The sequence below is a fragment of the Phocoena sinus genome, chromosome 2, assembly GCF_008692025.1.
Source record: "Phocoena sinus isolate mPhoSin1 chromosome 2, mPhoSin1.pri, whole genome shotgun sequence".
Taxonomy (NCBI): Eukaryota; Metazoa; Chordata; class Mammalia; order Artiodactyla; family Phocoenidae; genus Phocoena; species Phocoena sinus.
The window spans coordinates 146,713,610-146,729,138 of NC_045764.1; the positions used below are offsets into that span (position 1 = coordinate 146,713,610).

A 15,529-nucleotide genomic window follows, 5' to 3' on the forward strand; every position below is an offset into this window, starting at 1 on the left:
AACTTGATTACCTTTGTAAAGACCCTATTTCCAAAGAAGGTCACATTCTAAAGCACTGGGGGTTAGGACTCAGTGAGGGGGGCGGGGGGCACAATTCAATCCATATTACAAGGTCAGGTAACTTGCTCAAGGTCACACAGCTTGTTGAAGATGAAACTGGATCCTAGAACCCAGGATTATTTGATGAGAAACTCCATGGCGTAAACCCCACCGTAAAGCCCCAGCACTCGTAAACCTTCTCTGGTCAGAGAGGAAAAACCAAAGGGAGACATTCAGAGCCTGCTGCTGTTGTGTTGATGGCACTTTCCCTTCTTTCTCCCTTCCTCTGTAGCCTGCCTGCTCCAGGCTGAGCTGGTGAACTATGAACGAGTCAAAGAGTACTGCCTAAAAGTCCTGAAGAAAGAAGGGGAGAATTTCAAGGCCCTTTACCGGTCCGGTGTGGCCTTCTACCACCTTGGAGACTATGACAAAGCACTCTACTACCTGAAAGAAGCAAGGACCCGACAGCCAACAGGTAAGGAAGCAATTGCTCTTTCCTTACCACCAGCCCCCTGGGGCAGCTCCCAGGCCGTCTCATTGCCGTGGTCAGAGTTCCTGGCTGGCAGGGCCAGGCAGGGAGGGAAATGGCAAATGAAGGGTCAGGTGTGTGCTAGGTCCTGGAACAAGGAGAACACATAGTCCATGCCTTTGCCTGGGGTCTGGGTTCCAGGGAGCCTGGGCATCTCTTCTTTTCAGATGGAATATGGAATTCTTCATTTTTCCAACCGAGAATCCAGCCCTCTTTACTTATTCAATGAGTACATATTGTATTCTTACTATGTGCCAAGATTTGTGCTGGGTGCCGAGGATGGAGATGAGAAGACGTGGTCCCCACTTGTGAGGAGCTCACATTCTGGTTGATGAGACAGAATACAAATGGATAATCTGGGAGCTAAGCCCAACATCCTCCAGGAAGCATGCTTCAGCTCCTTCGGTCAGAACCCAGTCCTTAGAGCAGGTGTTATCTGTACCATTCACTTAAATCACATCCACTAGCCCCGCCATTCATTCATGCCACAGATATATATTGAGCAGGTACAATGGGCCAGGAACTCTTCTAGGTGCTGGGTAAATAGCAGGGAACAAAAAAAAGTTGCTACCTTCAAGGACTTTATGTTATAATGGAAGGAGATGGACAATAAACAAACAGACAAATTGATAACGTAATATTTAGCAGTAGTAAGTGCTATGAAGGAAATAAAGCAGAGTCAGAGGATCAAGATTAAAGGGGGTGCTATTTCAGACCAGGTGGTCAGGAACACCCTCTCTGAGGAGCTATCATTTATTTATTTTTTTTTAATAAATTTATTTATTTATTTTTGGCTGAGTTGGGTCTTTGTTGCTGCGCAGGGGCTTTCTCTAGTTGCGGTGAGCGGGGGCTACTCTTCGTTGCGGTGCGCGGGCTTCTCATTGCGGTGGCTTCTCTTGCTGTGGAGCACGGGCTCTAGGCGCTTGGGCTTCAGTAGTTGCCGCTTGCAGGCTCTGTAGTTGTGGCGCACGGGCTTAGTTGCTCCGCGGCACGTGGGATCTTCCTGGACCAGGGATCAAACCCGTGTCCCCTTCATCGGCAGGCGGACTCTCAACCACTGCGCCACCAGGGAATACTTGAGAAGGTATCATTTAAACCATGACTTTGACTTGCTGTTGCCATGGTTGTTCATATGGCTGATTTTATCTTTTAACGCAATTCTCCTTCCAAGGAGTCTTGTTAGGATGAATTTGCAAATACCCAACATGCTTTTTTCTTTATTTTTTTAAAGAACACTAATATCTTTATTTTTATGTGTTGTTGATTTGTTTTCTGTATATAAATCGTGTTCCCCCAGCTCTACTATAAGCCACTTGAGGACCAAGAATGGGACTCATTCAACAGAATTCTCTTGAGCACCTGCTATCTGCCAGCACTGTTCTGGGTGCCCTGCCAGGCATTCTGGAATATTATACAGCATTCATTTGTACTTGTGGAAGTAAACATCTCAGGCAGCCTAATTCATATTTCGGTGTGTGCAGGGCTAAACAGTTGTTCTAGGTCCTTCCGCACTCACTAATTTAAGGGCTGGAACTGGGGGGAAATTCCCCAGTTTGTGGTGAGGTGGTTGCCTAACCTTTCTGGTAAGAACGAGATAAGACAATGAAGCAAATTTCTTCTAAACTCTCCAACTGAAAAACATTACAGGGGCTTCCCTGGTGGCGCAGTGGTTAAGAATCCGCCTGCCAATGCAGGGGACACGGGTTCAAGCCCTGGTCCAGGAAGATCCCACATGCCGTGGAGCAACTAAGCCCGTGTGCCACAACTACTGAGCCTGCGCTCTAGAGCCCGCGAGCCACAACTACTGAGCCCACGTGTCACAACTACTGAAGCTCGCGCGCCTACAGCCCACGCTCCCAACAAGAGGAGCCACCGCAATGAGAAGCCCGCGCACCGCAACGAAGAGTAGCCCCCGCTCGCCACAATTAAAGAAAGCCTGCGTGTAGCAACAAAGACCCAACACAGCCAAAAATAAATAAAATTATTTAAAAAAAAAACATTACAATCAACTAATATTTATCGATCATTTGGATTAAGCCCTTTTAGACATATCTACTTTGGTCCTCACAGCAATTTTATAAGGAAGATATGATCCCCGGGAGAGGCAGCCTTTGGATTCAGATGCGGCAACTATGTGTGTCTCCTTGGGCATCTGACTTAATCTCTCCGGGGCCCAGTTTTAACTTTGGTTACAGTGAGGATGATGAAACATACCTTACAGGATTATAATGAGGGTTCAGTGAGACGATGAAGGTTAAAATCATGGCATAAAGTAGGCACTCAAAAACGGAGGTTGTTTCTTGCAGACGAGACAGGAGGCTCAGAGAAACTTCTAATTGCCTGAGGTTAAACTCAACTAACTGTGCTGACTCAGGACCACTGGGGTTTGCTGCTCCATAGAAATAAGGGGAGAAATTCCCCTGCCTCTCCTCTCCTTGCCATCTGTGCTCTGGGTCACAGGGACCTGTCCACGTGGAGACGCGGAGCAGTGAAAGAGAGGAAGCACATCCTGGTTGCCCTCTCAGCCACGCTGGACCTTGAGTGCGTCTGGCTTGTCCATGGTCTGCAGATACAGCTTTGGTCTGATTCTCCACAGACCCAAGAGTTCCCCTCACCAGCTGTTCCCTAAGGTGTGTTTCTCTCCTCACAGACACCAACGTGATTCGATATATCCAGCTGACGGAGATGAAGCTCAGCAGATGCTCCCAGAGAGAGAAGGAAGCCATGTAACTAGAACACCTTTCTAGAGCCGAGCCTAACCTGGGACATCCAGGCACCCACTGGTGGAGAGCCCTTCCCAGGGTTCTGTTCCTTTCTCCCCACTTCCTCCTCCTATTGCCCCTCAACTCTTTGTCTACTCCCAGTGTGAAAAGAAGGAGACGGGCAGATTTGGAATCTGGTGGGTTGCCCTGACAAGGGACATCCTCTTTCCAGTAGGGCAGCCGCTGAGAGGGACCTAACTTCAGCGGGAACTGCTGGAGAGGACTGTCACAGGTTGGGAATGCCATTGCAGCTTTGACTTGGGCCAGTGCTTCCGGCAGAGGCAGAGCCTGGCAGATGCACCATCCCAAAGGCGTCAGGCACGGAGCCCACGGGCTGGACCCCTCCACAGCTGCCTGACAGACTGCAGTATCTCAAGGCAACTGTGACAAATCCAGGGATGAGACAGACACCAGAAGCGTTGGTTAAGCCAACAGAGTCTGAGAGTCTGTGCACTGGATTTCTGCACACAAACCCGCTCCCCACCCCCAAAACCTCAGGCCCTGCCTCCCTCCCTCACTCGTTGTCCTGGTTTGTGCTTTCTCCTCTCCCACTTGGGGATCTGAGACTCTGCCAGGATTCACAGGCCATCGAAGCCCACTCTCAGTGCCCTCTGGTGAACACACATACCATTCTCCCAGACTCCCAGCCAGCAGGCAGCTGTGACAGCAGAAGGGCAGGGTAGAGTGGGCCAGGGGCTGACCACATAGGGACGGGGAGAGGGAGAGATGATATCTAGGGGAAAGAGCATGGTATAGACTGGGAGACTGAGCTGCGGAGGAATTAAGTGTAAATAAAAATAAGTTAACGGGCAGCAGTTCCTGTCATTTCTGTTGAAAGCAGCCCACTCCCTCACTTGTACTCCCTCCCGCAACCCTCAATCAGAGCTGCTTGCAGCCAGGTAGGATGGGGCTTCCCCCAAAGCAATGGGCCATTTGCGCAGTGGTGTACAATGCTGGCTGCGCCTTTGTGCTTTTAGAGTAGGCTGGCATTGTGGAGACTGCCCAGGGATTTGGCTATGTGGGAACCTGTAGCCTCTTTTTTGATGAAATTACCTGGACTCAATATCTAGCACATAGAATGTGTTCAACAAGTATTTGTTGAATGACTAAATGATGACTGCAGACTGGCTCTCCTGCCTTAAACTAATTTTATCCCAGCCTAGTCTCCTGATACCTATGCCCTTTTTGCGATGCCATGTTGCTTCAGTCAAATAAGAGACGCTTACTGAGGGCTTCTTGTTTGCCTGTCATTGTGCAGTTTGCCCTGGGACATAGGATGTAGTCCCAGTCTTCAAGGAGTTGGAAGAGTTGAGAAATAGTCATAGGAGATTATTACCAATGATACCTTTAATTTATATGATGCTTTAAAATTTTCAAAGCACTTTCATGTATTTTTTGTGTGATCCGTGAGACAATATTGTACAAATTAAAATATATACAGATGCAATAATATTAATAGTGAGCATTTATTAAATGCACTGTCCTCAGATCTTTACATGTATAATCTCATTTCTTTCATACAATTACCCTACTATTCCCATCTGATGGATAAGAAAACTGAAAAAGAGAAAACTAGCCCAATGTTGCATGGCCTTAAGTGGCATAGCTAGGATTTGAACCGAGTCTGTCTGACTCCAGAGCTTCAGCTGCTAACTACTCCGTAGTTAGTTGCTGCCCTAAAACGTATAATATTGGGTAGTTACAACCATTCAACAGCAGGACAGTATGTGTGACAAACCTTGACTACGTCAATGATGGTACGTGGGCTGCCTTTCATATTTAGCCCAAGGTGAAAAATTGTCCCTAACACTTGACTCCCTAGTGGCGGAAAAGGCAGCTGAGACCCAGCAGTTATTTCTGTGTATTGTTTATTCTCCTTGCTGACGGGCCAGCACGTATCCAAACAATCCACCTAGCATTCCTCACCCCATCCCCAGCTTTGGGGAAGAGTCACAGTTACAGGTAGAGACTGAAAGGAAACACACAGTTAATTCTGGCTTATTTGTTTAATCAGAGGCTCCAACACTGCAGGATCCAATCACTTCTGAGGGGCCCAGAAGGCAGCAGCACAGTTTATATTCACATAGCTCCTCAAAGGCTTCCAACGGGGGCTGCAAGAAGGTGCTAGAAATATCCAGGGGCCCCCAGTTGGTTGCCTATAGCTCACCCTCTGGAGAAGGGAAAAAGGGAAAAACGCTGATACTGCTGCCACATCCTCCCCCACCCCTACCATGTCCTCCTCTCTGCCCTCTTCCCCCAAAATGATTTCACATGACCCCAACTCAAATCCACCCCGCAGCACACATAGTACAGGCAAACGTGCAAAACTCCCCTCTTCCTTAGGCTCCAGCCCAGAAAGTTTGTGAGTTGGCAGACTGCTTGTTAGGATCTGAAGGATGAAGATGAGGTCAGAGGTGGTGTGCAGAACCAGTTCAATCCGGGAGGGTTTTCCTTTGGTCTTCGTGCCATGAAGAAGGACTCAGAGTAACTATTCGCAACGTGGAACAGGAGAGGGGTCTTGCCTCACCGAGTGAGTTGGGGCAGAGCTGAACAGATGGGGATGATAAGATTGCTGCCATCCTTCCAAAGAAAACGGTCGAAAACCAGAACTAGGTGAGGACAACCTCATGGGACCTCATAGAACAAGCGACCAGGTCTTCTGCTTGTCTGGTAACGTAGGTACGCGTGCTGGGAACTCCATTCACTGTGACCCAAAGTTAAATGATCCCAAAGAGAAAAGCTGCCTGGGACTTGTTTGAGATGGTGGGACTGAACTTCCTGTGCGTTTGTCCAGAGACTTCAGAGAGCTGGTAGGCAACATCAGCTCTGTTCCCCTTAACAAACCATCAGCTTCCTTCTCCTCGTCCCTCCCCCAAACAGGGACTGTTATTTAATTATACGTTTTGTTTGCAGATATCACTGCTGAGCTATACTTGGAGCGCTCATCCTGGATCTGACCTGCTTTGCCATCTCCCGCTTGGACTTTTGTGATAGAGTCTTTGGGGAAAAAATATTATACTTTTATTGTAATTATTATGAAAGCCTCACATGTGTATTGTAGAAATATTAGGGGGAAAAAAAGATAAATTCCGCCCCATAATCCTACTACCGGAGACAGATATTGTTATCCTTATGGATGTATCTTTTGGTTGTTTTGGGTATAAATGTACACATGCACATGCATTTTTTTAAACAAAGATTGGATCATACTGTACATACTCTTTAATAACTCACTTTTCAAAATGTGTATTTATATTGTAGAATACATAATGCATACACAGGTACAAAATTCAAGAATTACAAAAAGATTTGGAGTCAGAAGTAACTCTCTTTCCTGCCCTGTCTGCCAGCCTCTAGTTTCTCTCCAGCTACTTGTATACCCTTTCAGAGACAGTTACGCATTTTCAAATGTATGTACCTATTTTGTCACAAATGGTAGCACATGGGACACGCTTTTTGCACCTTCTGCTACTTCACCCACTATAACACGAACGTAACATTTTTTGCTGGTCTCCCAAACTGTTTCGACAGCATCCTCATTATGTGGGTGGACCCTCATTTGGTAACCAATCTTCCAATAGTGATTATCTCATGCGTTCCCAGTCTTTATTGTAAATAATATTGCAACAGACATTCTTGTAGCTAAATTTTGCACATATCTAGGACTATTTCCTGAGGATAAAATCTGAGAAGGATGTCGTTTGGCTATCTTTAAGAATTTTGATATATTTTACCAACTGCCCTCCAGAGAGTTTGTACCAAAGCACTCTTCTATTTGCAGGCTTGAGAGTGCCCTGTTCCCTGCACCCTCACTACAGGTGGGTATTATCACTTACCAAATCTTTACCAATTTGAGAGGAAAATAATAGTATATCAATGTTATATGAACTCACAATTCTTTATTAGTGAAGAGCATCTTCATATGCTTATTGACCATTTGTACCTCCTTCTTTGTGATTTTTCTATTTATTTGATATTGGTATGTTTATTATCAATATGTAATTTTATTAAGAGTATTATTTTGGGCAAGAAACACTGCCAAGTATGCTTTCCAAGTGCTTTGTTTTCAAATTTTGTTTATGGTGCTTTTTGACATACATAAATTCTTAATTCTGCAATTAATTTGTTCCTCTGTTGCCAGCTTCTTCTGCCTACGGTTCACCTTTTCATTTCTAGCAGAGTGGCCCTTCTAAAACACAATCTGATTATGTCACTCCACAGCTTAGAAATCTTTAGTGGCTGCTCATCACTTTTAGAATAAAGGCCAAACTCAGCATAACACACAAGGTCTTTCATGTGATTTCTCCCACTGACACCTCCTGGTCCTCTTCCCAAGGTTCCCTACATTCTACTGCTGCCTAGCTTCTTGTGATTCCCCAAACCCATTGTTCTGGGGTCTCTGGGCCTTTCCATGCTGTTCCCTCTGCCCATTTGGCTATGCCTCACCCCTCCAATCCACTCTTTGCCATGCTGACTCCTATAGGACTTGTTCAAGTCATCACTGCTTGAAAGCCTTCCTTGATCCCTTAGTCTGCATTCCAAACAACATGAGTCTACCTCTGCCTAGCATCTGCTACAAATAGGAATCAGAACTTCCTATTTCTATTCGTCTGGTCCACTATCCGGATGTTCCTCAGGGCAGACACTGTGGTTTATTCATCTTTGCAGCTAGAATGCCTAGTACAACGCCTGGCACATACTAAGCGGCCAATAAACGTTGAGCATTGAACCTGGAATCAGTGATGGATCCAGTGGCAAATGTTACTTGAAGTAAGTGCAGGGCTCACTGGATCTTGGCTTCTAAGGACTGAAGAAATCCTAGGAGACTTGGGTTAGAAGAGAAGCTATGGGGCTTCCCTGGTGGCGCAGCGGTTGAGAGTCTGCCTGCTAATGCAGGGGACGCGGGTTCGAGTCCTGGTCTGGGAAGATCCCACATGCCGCGGAGCAACTGGGCCCGTGAGCCACAACTACTGAGACTGCGCGTCTGGAGCCCGTGCTCCGCAACAAGAGAGGCCGCGATAGTGAGAGGCCTGCGCACCGCGATGAAGAGTGGCCCCCGCTTGCCACAACTAGAGAAAGCCCTCGCACAGAAACGAAGACACAACACAGCAAAAATAAATAAATAAATTACTAAACTCCTACCCCCAACGTCTAAAAAAAAAAATCACTTCTGTCATATAGTCACAAGCCCAACCAGATTCAAAGAGAGGGGATATAGACCCCATCTCTCAGTTAGAGGTGTGTCAAAGAATCAGTGACCACGTTCTAAAAAAAAACCACCTAAAAAAACAAAAGAAGAGAAGCTATGTGCTCCAGTGCTGTGCTTTTTCCAAAACATCAGAATCACTTGAAGCAGCTTTTAAAAAATACATAACCTCAGGCTGTGCCTTAGATCCACTGAATCATGGGGATGATGCTCAAGCTGCTATAGTTTTTTAATGTCCTGAAAAGTTTCCGCTGACTAGCCAGGTTAAGGAGCCACTGCTGAGGTAGACCAGCAGACAATCAGAACACCCAGCTCCACTATTTCAAATCCTGTGATCTTTCGGTGTGGATAGATGGAGCTTTGTTTGAATACCAGCTTTGATGTCTACTAGCTGTGTGACCTTGGGGCAGTTGCTTGACTTTTCTGATCCTCATTTTCCTCACCTATACATGGCATAATGTCATATTTCTTAAAAGGCTGTTGGGAGGATTAAGAAGTACCTGTCTCCTAGCTCAGTACTTGGCACAGGGTAAGCATGGAATAAACATTCATTTCTTCCTCCCACCCTGCTCAGCCTCAGTTTCCTCATTTATAGTGTGGCTACTAATACCTGTATGTTTATCTTCTGTATTTCCCTACACTGCACTCTAGAAGAAAGTGAATTTCCAGCAGGCCCCTGGGTTACTCTCTGATCAAATAGAACAAGTATAGATACTTGGGGGTTAGGGGAGCAGAGGAAGCCCCATACTCCATCGCATGCCTTCTGCAAGCATATATCAGACTCCACAGCAATCGGTTGGAATAATTCTGATGGTTTGCAGAACCAGGTGTTTCCTAGTCACACCCAAAGATCAACACAGTTTTCTTGCTGCAGTTGCTCCCACAGGCTAGCGGCTTCTGCGCTGCAAGGAGTAGGCAATTGTCAGGGAAGAGGATAGCCATCGCCCACTCTCCTTCCAATGCCATGATATCCACATCCTGTGCCTCAGAGCAGGAAAGACAAAACTGGCTGCAAGGCCAAAACAGCTGATCTGCAGCTGCTTAGATTAAGGTGCCCCTGCTTCCCACTCCCAATGCCTGCACTTTCTCTTCCCACCAGCCCAGAGCGGGTAACACAGGCAGGGAAAATGCATTCAGTCCATCAGGCATGACAGAGTTCAAATTACCAAGTCAGCATGAAAAGTCCCCCTCTAAATGGACTGAAATTGGATTCTGTAAAAAAAACCACACTCAGTGAGGCCCTTGGCTATTCATATTTGCTAAGACATGGAGAAGGGGGAGAAGGCAGAGGCCCCTGCAAAATGTTGGGAATCTCAGCTGTTCTGTTGAATTGCTTGTCTGGAAGTAAGCCAACAATTGAAAGCCAGATTTGCCCTGTCTTCAGCATCTCACAGAATATTAGGGCTGGAAAGGATCTTAAAGCTCGATAGTTCAACCTCTCAACTTACAGATGAGGGATCAAGTCCAGAGAAGATAAGTGACTTCTTCAAGGTCACACAGCTAGTAAGTAACAAAGCCAGAACTAGAACTCACATTAGTTTTCACATCAGTTTTCTAACAACAAAATTAAATTCTACCCAGTGAACCAAAATACACTTACAAAGCATCTTTCTTTTTTTAATGTAATGCTGTGACATTACTCTCTTCCAAAGAAAGAAGGAACATAATACTCATGCAATCATTCCCTCACTCAATGTTTATCATTCCTATCCCTTCACTCTAGGTGGTTAACGAGGTATTGTCTCTGCTTGAGAAACTCACAGTCTACAGGGAAGAAGGAAAAGTAAACAGGCAACTTCAAATCTGTGTAATAAATGTTACAGAAAACACCAAGGGCACACCAAGAAGGGGCATCTATAGCAATCCTGAAGGATCAAGGAAGATTTTCCTGAGGGAGTGCCAATGAGAGGAGCAGAAGTGCTGAGAGAGGGGTCAGCTTCAGACCAGGGTCAATGGCAAAGCTCTGTTACTCCCTTTCCTGGATACCATATGAAAGGATTTGAGGCCGTCAGCATGAGCTTGTCTTTTCTTACCCTTTCCCTATTTCCTCATGCCTGGGCTCAGGCAATGGCAATGTCACTTTACTACCCTTATAGGCCCAAGGGCTGAGAAGTCACAGAAAACTCTGCAGACTCTATCTGATTAAATCCCCTCTGTGCAGAGTAGGGACAAGTACACCTGTTATCTCTGAGTGCGATCAGAAGCTCTTCAACACTTGTGATTTCCATAATAGGTGAAAATCCTACACTAGGTTTCACAAATGTAGCTCCAGAGCCATCACGGCATGCATACTTTTGATATATTCCACTGTTTTATGTTCCTCTTTTCCTCTAATCTCAGCCTCTTTACTCTAGAACAGCACTGTCCATAAGAAATATAATGTGAGCCACCTGTATAATTTTAAATTTTCTAGTAGCCAACCTTAAAAAAGTAAAAATAAACAGAGAAAATTACTTTTAGTAATATTTTCTAAACAAAAATAAAATTAAGAAAACAATCAAAAAATTAAATCATCAGGAATAAATGTAGCAAAAGCGCAAAACGTATACTCTGAAGACTACAAAACATTGTTGAATAAAATTAAAGAAGACCTGAATAAATGGAAAGACTTTCCATATTCATGAATTGAAAGTCTTAAGGTTGTTAAGACAGTAATATTTTCCGGGACTTACCTGATGGTCCAGTGGTTAAGACTCCACACTTCTACTGCAGGGGGCAGGGGTTCAAACACTGGTTGGGGAAGATCATGAATGCCTCGTGGCGTGGCCAAAAAAAAAAACAAAAAAACCCCAGAAAGGTAGTAATACTTTCCAAGTTGATCTATGGATTCAACACAATCTCTATTAATATCCCAACTGATTTCTTTGCAGAAATTGACAAACTGATCCTAGACTTCATATGGAAATTCAAGAGACCCAGAATATCCAAAATAATCTTTAAAAGGAAGAGCAAAGTTGGATGACCCACACTTCTTGATTTCAAAATTTACTACAAAGCTACAGTAATTAAGACAGTGTGATACTGGCATATAGATCAATGGAATAGAAATAATAGTCCAGAAATAAACCCTCTCGCTTGTGGTAAATTCATGTTCGACAAGGGTGCTAAGACAATTCAATGGGGGAAGAAGAGTCTTTTCAACAAACAGTGCTGGGACACCTGGATAACCACATGCCAAAGAATGAAGTTGGACTGCTACTTCACATCATATACAAAATATTTCCTCAAAATGGATTGAAAATCTAAATCTAAGAGCTAAAACTATAGAACTCTTAAGAAAAGAACTTCAGCGAAAATCTTTATGATCTGGGATTAGGTGATGATTTCCTGGGTATGACACCAAAAGCACCAGCAACAAAAGTAAAAATAGATGAACTGGACTTTTTTATCTATTAAAATTAAAAACTTCTGTGCTTCAGAGGACACCATCAGGAAAGCAAAATGACAATCCATAGAATGGGAGAAATTTTTGCAATCATCTATCTGAAAAGATAATTGTATCTAGAATATATAAAGAACTATTAAACCCTATAATAAAAAGACAATGGGCGAAAGCATCTGAATAGACATTTCTCCAAAGAAGGTATACAAATGGCCACTAAACACGTTAACAAATGCTCAACACATCATTAGCTACTAGAGAAATGCAAATCAAAAGTATAGTGAGACACCCCTTCCTACCCACTAGGATGACTATCATCAAAAGACAGATAACAAGTGTCCCGATGCAGGGAATTGGAATCCTTATACACTGCTTGTAGTAATATAATGTGGTACAGCTGCCGTGGAAAACATTTTGGCAGTTCCTCAAATGGTTAAACATAAAGTTACTGTATAACCCAGCAATTCCGCTCCTAGGTATATACCTAAGAGAACTGAATACGTATGTCCACACAAAAACTTACACACTAATATTCGTAGCAGTATTATTCATAAAAGCTAAAAAGTGGGGAAAATCCAGATGTTCATCAACTGATGAATGGATAAATAATATGTGACATATCTGTACAATGGAATGAAAGTAAGTAGTGATACATTGTACAACGTGGGTGAACCTTGAAAACATTAAGTGAAAGCAGCTAGTCACTAAATACCACATGCGTATGATTCAGTTTTTATGAAATTTCCAGAATAGGCAAATACTAGAGGCAGAGAGGAGATTAGTGGCTGCCCAGAGCTGGAGGTTTGGGCGTGGTGGTGGGAGGATTGGGGGGTGATGCCTCCGTGGTGCAGGGTTTCTTGCTGAAATGTGATGAAAATGCTCTAAGATTGATCATGGTGATGGATGCACAGCTCTGTAAATATACTGAAAGCCATTGTCAAGTACATTTTTGTTTTTTGCTGCATTGCCCGTTCCCCCACCTGGGAATCAACCCGGACCCTCAGCAGTGAAAGCGCCAAGTCTGAACCACTGGACCCCCAGGGAATTCCCTCAAGTACATTTTAAATGCGTGAAATTTATCCCAATAAAACTGTTTAAGTAATGTCTTTTATTTAGCCTAAGGTATCTAAAATATTACCATTACAGCATATAATCAATATAGAAATGATTAATGGTGTATTTACATTCTTTGTTTATAATCCAGTGTGTAATCTACACTGACAGCACTTCTCCATTTGAACTAGTCACATGTTAATTGCTCAATAGTCCTGCGTGGCTAGTGGTTACTGTATTGGACAGCAAAGTTCTAGAGCTTCAAGGACGGTCCTATGAGTCCTAAACAGTCATCAGGGGCCTTCCTGGTTATTTTAATCTTGCTCTTTCATGGAGTTTCCATGTCCCCCAACTCTAGACCCTTCCGTAGCTGCTGCCACTGAACCAAGGCAGAGGGGCAAGGATTGCAACATTGTAGGAGAGAGGGCAGCAGGGGAGAAGAGAGCTCAGTCTTCTGCTCCCTGGGCCTCTACTCCTGACCCCACTCTGGCTCACACACCTTTTGTAATGTGAGCCAGTCAGAGTTCAACTTCAGACTTTAACACTTATTGTTGTGTGTCTCCTTTCTGAAACTAAGGATAATAACAGTACCATTCTCAAAGATTTACTGTGAAGATTAAATGCAATAATGGGGGTAAACTGCTTTGGATGGCGTCTGGTACAAAGTAAGCATTCTTTAGCATTAGCTAATTATTTAATGAGAATAATAATAGTAATAAGATGAGAAGGAGGAAGAAGAAGGAGCAGAGGAATATTTTTTAACAGAATATATAATTATATGCATTATATATGCATATTATATATAAATATATAATATAATGTAGTATGTTCCTTATCCATTCATCCTTATCCACATCTTTGTCATCCGTTCATCCGTTGATGGACACTTAGGTTCTTTGCATATCTTGGCTATTGTAAATAATGCTGCAATGAACAACCAGAGTGATATTATCATTCCTAATGTCTCTAGCAGGTTTTAGCAGAGTGCCTGGCATGTAATAGATACTCAGGAAACCATAGCTCTCCACCCTGGAAGCTTATGACATCCCCAACAGTTGGTCCTCTAGTCTCTGCGTGAATGCTTCCAGGGAGTTTCATATCAAATAGAGCCCATTCCATTTTTAGGTACTTCTACTTGTTGAAATCCACCATCTTATATTGGACTGGAACTCATAAAATGCACAGGTTTCACGTCTTACCAAGTATGCAAACTGATAAGTCCTAATAATGAATACTGCCCTGCAACCAACACAACAATCATGATATAGAACATTGCTGTCACCCTAGAAAGTTCTCTCATGCCCCTTTCCAGTTAATCTCCTCCCGGAAACCCTAGAAGTAACCACTATTCCAATTTCTAGCCCCATAGATTGGTCTTGCAGAAATAAAAATTGTTTTTAAAATTCATGTAAATGGAATAATATAGTATTGTCACATTGTATTTTTATCTCAATGCACAATTTTACCCCTATTACATTTAATCATACTGATTTCAGTCTTCCCTTACAGCTTGTTGTGAGCATTTTCATCTTGTTCCCATCACCCATATCTGCTAATTTCTCCCACTTGGTGCCATCTACAGATTTGATAATAATTCTTTCTTGTCCTTAACCCAACAGGAAAAAAGAACAAAGATGGAATCCAGCAGTACACGACTAGAAATCTCCACTAATTTGAAAACTTAGGAGATGAGAAGCATTGTGGAAGTGCCGCCAAAAAGGGGGCATGGGGAGAGGCTCCATGTTGATGGAGAAGACTGAGTTCTGCCTGGATTCATGGAAAGAGGGCAGTGGTGACATGGCACCCTGCTGGGGAGAGCGCAGGGCTGCAGAGGAAGGGCTGAGACTCACATGCAGAGAAATGAGTGCTGAACTGGAGGGAGGAAAACAGCTTGGGGCGGGGGGTATGGAGAACCGAGGACCCATCACTCACCCATAGTTAGAGGGCCACGAAAGTTTCCAAGATCATCTCGGAAGTCCTGAGCTAAGGTTATTGTTTGGTCTGGTTTTACGTTTGGTTTTATTTGTATTGATAAGTCCCAAATGGAGTCTGGCAGCTTATAAGAAAAATTATTTTCCTGGATTTAGAATCTACTGAAATTGTTAAAACCATGGAGCGCTCTTAGTCTCTCCCCAACTTCAAATCAGTGAGGCTTTGGGTACCTGCTGAGTGCAGGCTGGAAGGTGGTGCTGCGGGAAAGGATGTTTGGGACTTGTTGGCTCTTTTCATCTTTCAGTCAGGGAATAATTCTGGTAAAGTAAAGCCCACCTTATCAAGATGTTCTTTAAACTTTTACTTTGTGATTACTTTTGATTCAGCATCATAGGGGCTTCTGTTTCTTTGACACACATGTGAACTCAGAAATGTAGATAAGTGCATGACCTATAACAAAGGAAACCTGAACCTCCATCTGCCATCATTGGCTTTGGTACCTTGAACGTGTGGCAGACCTCATTTACCTTATCCTCAACTATAAATGGGTGAAGGTGAGTCAGAATCCTGTCTGGGTATCAGGAGCACCCAGCCAGCATTTAGAAAATACAGATGTGGGGTCCTGG

At 43.9% G+C, this 15,529-nt stretch overlaps 1 protein-coding gene across 2 annotated transcripts in view; it reads left to right on the top strand.

The window, feature by feature from the left end:
* Positions 1 to 7,486, top strand: part of TTC9 (tetratricopeptide repeat domain 9) — a 34,997-nt gene extending 27,511 nt beyond the window's left edge. The window contains exons 2-3 of one of the 2 annotated variants that reach the window (XM_032624877.1): positions 332 to 514; positions 3,219 to 7,486. In XM_032624877.1, coding sequence (XP_032480768.1) covers positions 332 to 514; positions 3,219 to 3,298 — 263 coding nt within the window. In that variant the 3' untranslated portion in view covers positions 3,299 to 7,486. The remainder of the gene's footprint in view (positions 1 to 331; positions 515 to 3,218) is intronic. The other variant, XM_032624876.1, reaches the window with a different exon arrangement.
* Positions 7,487 to 15,529: the final 8,043 nt, after the last annotated feature.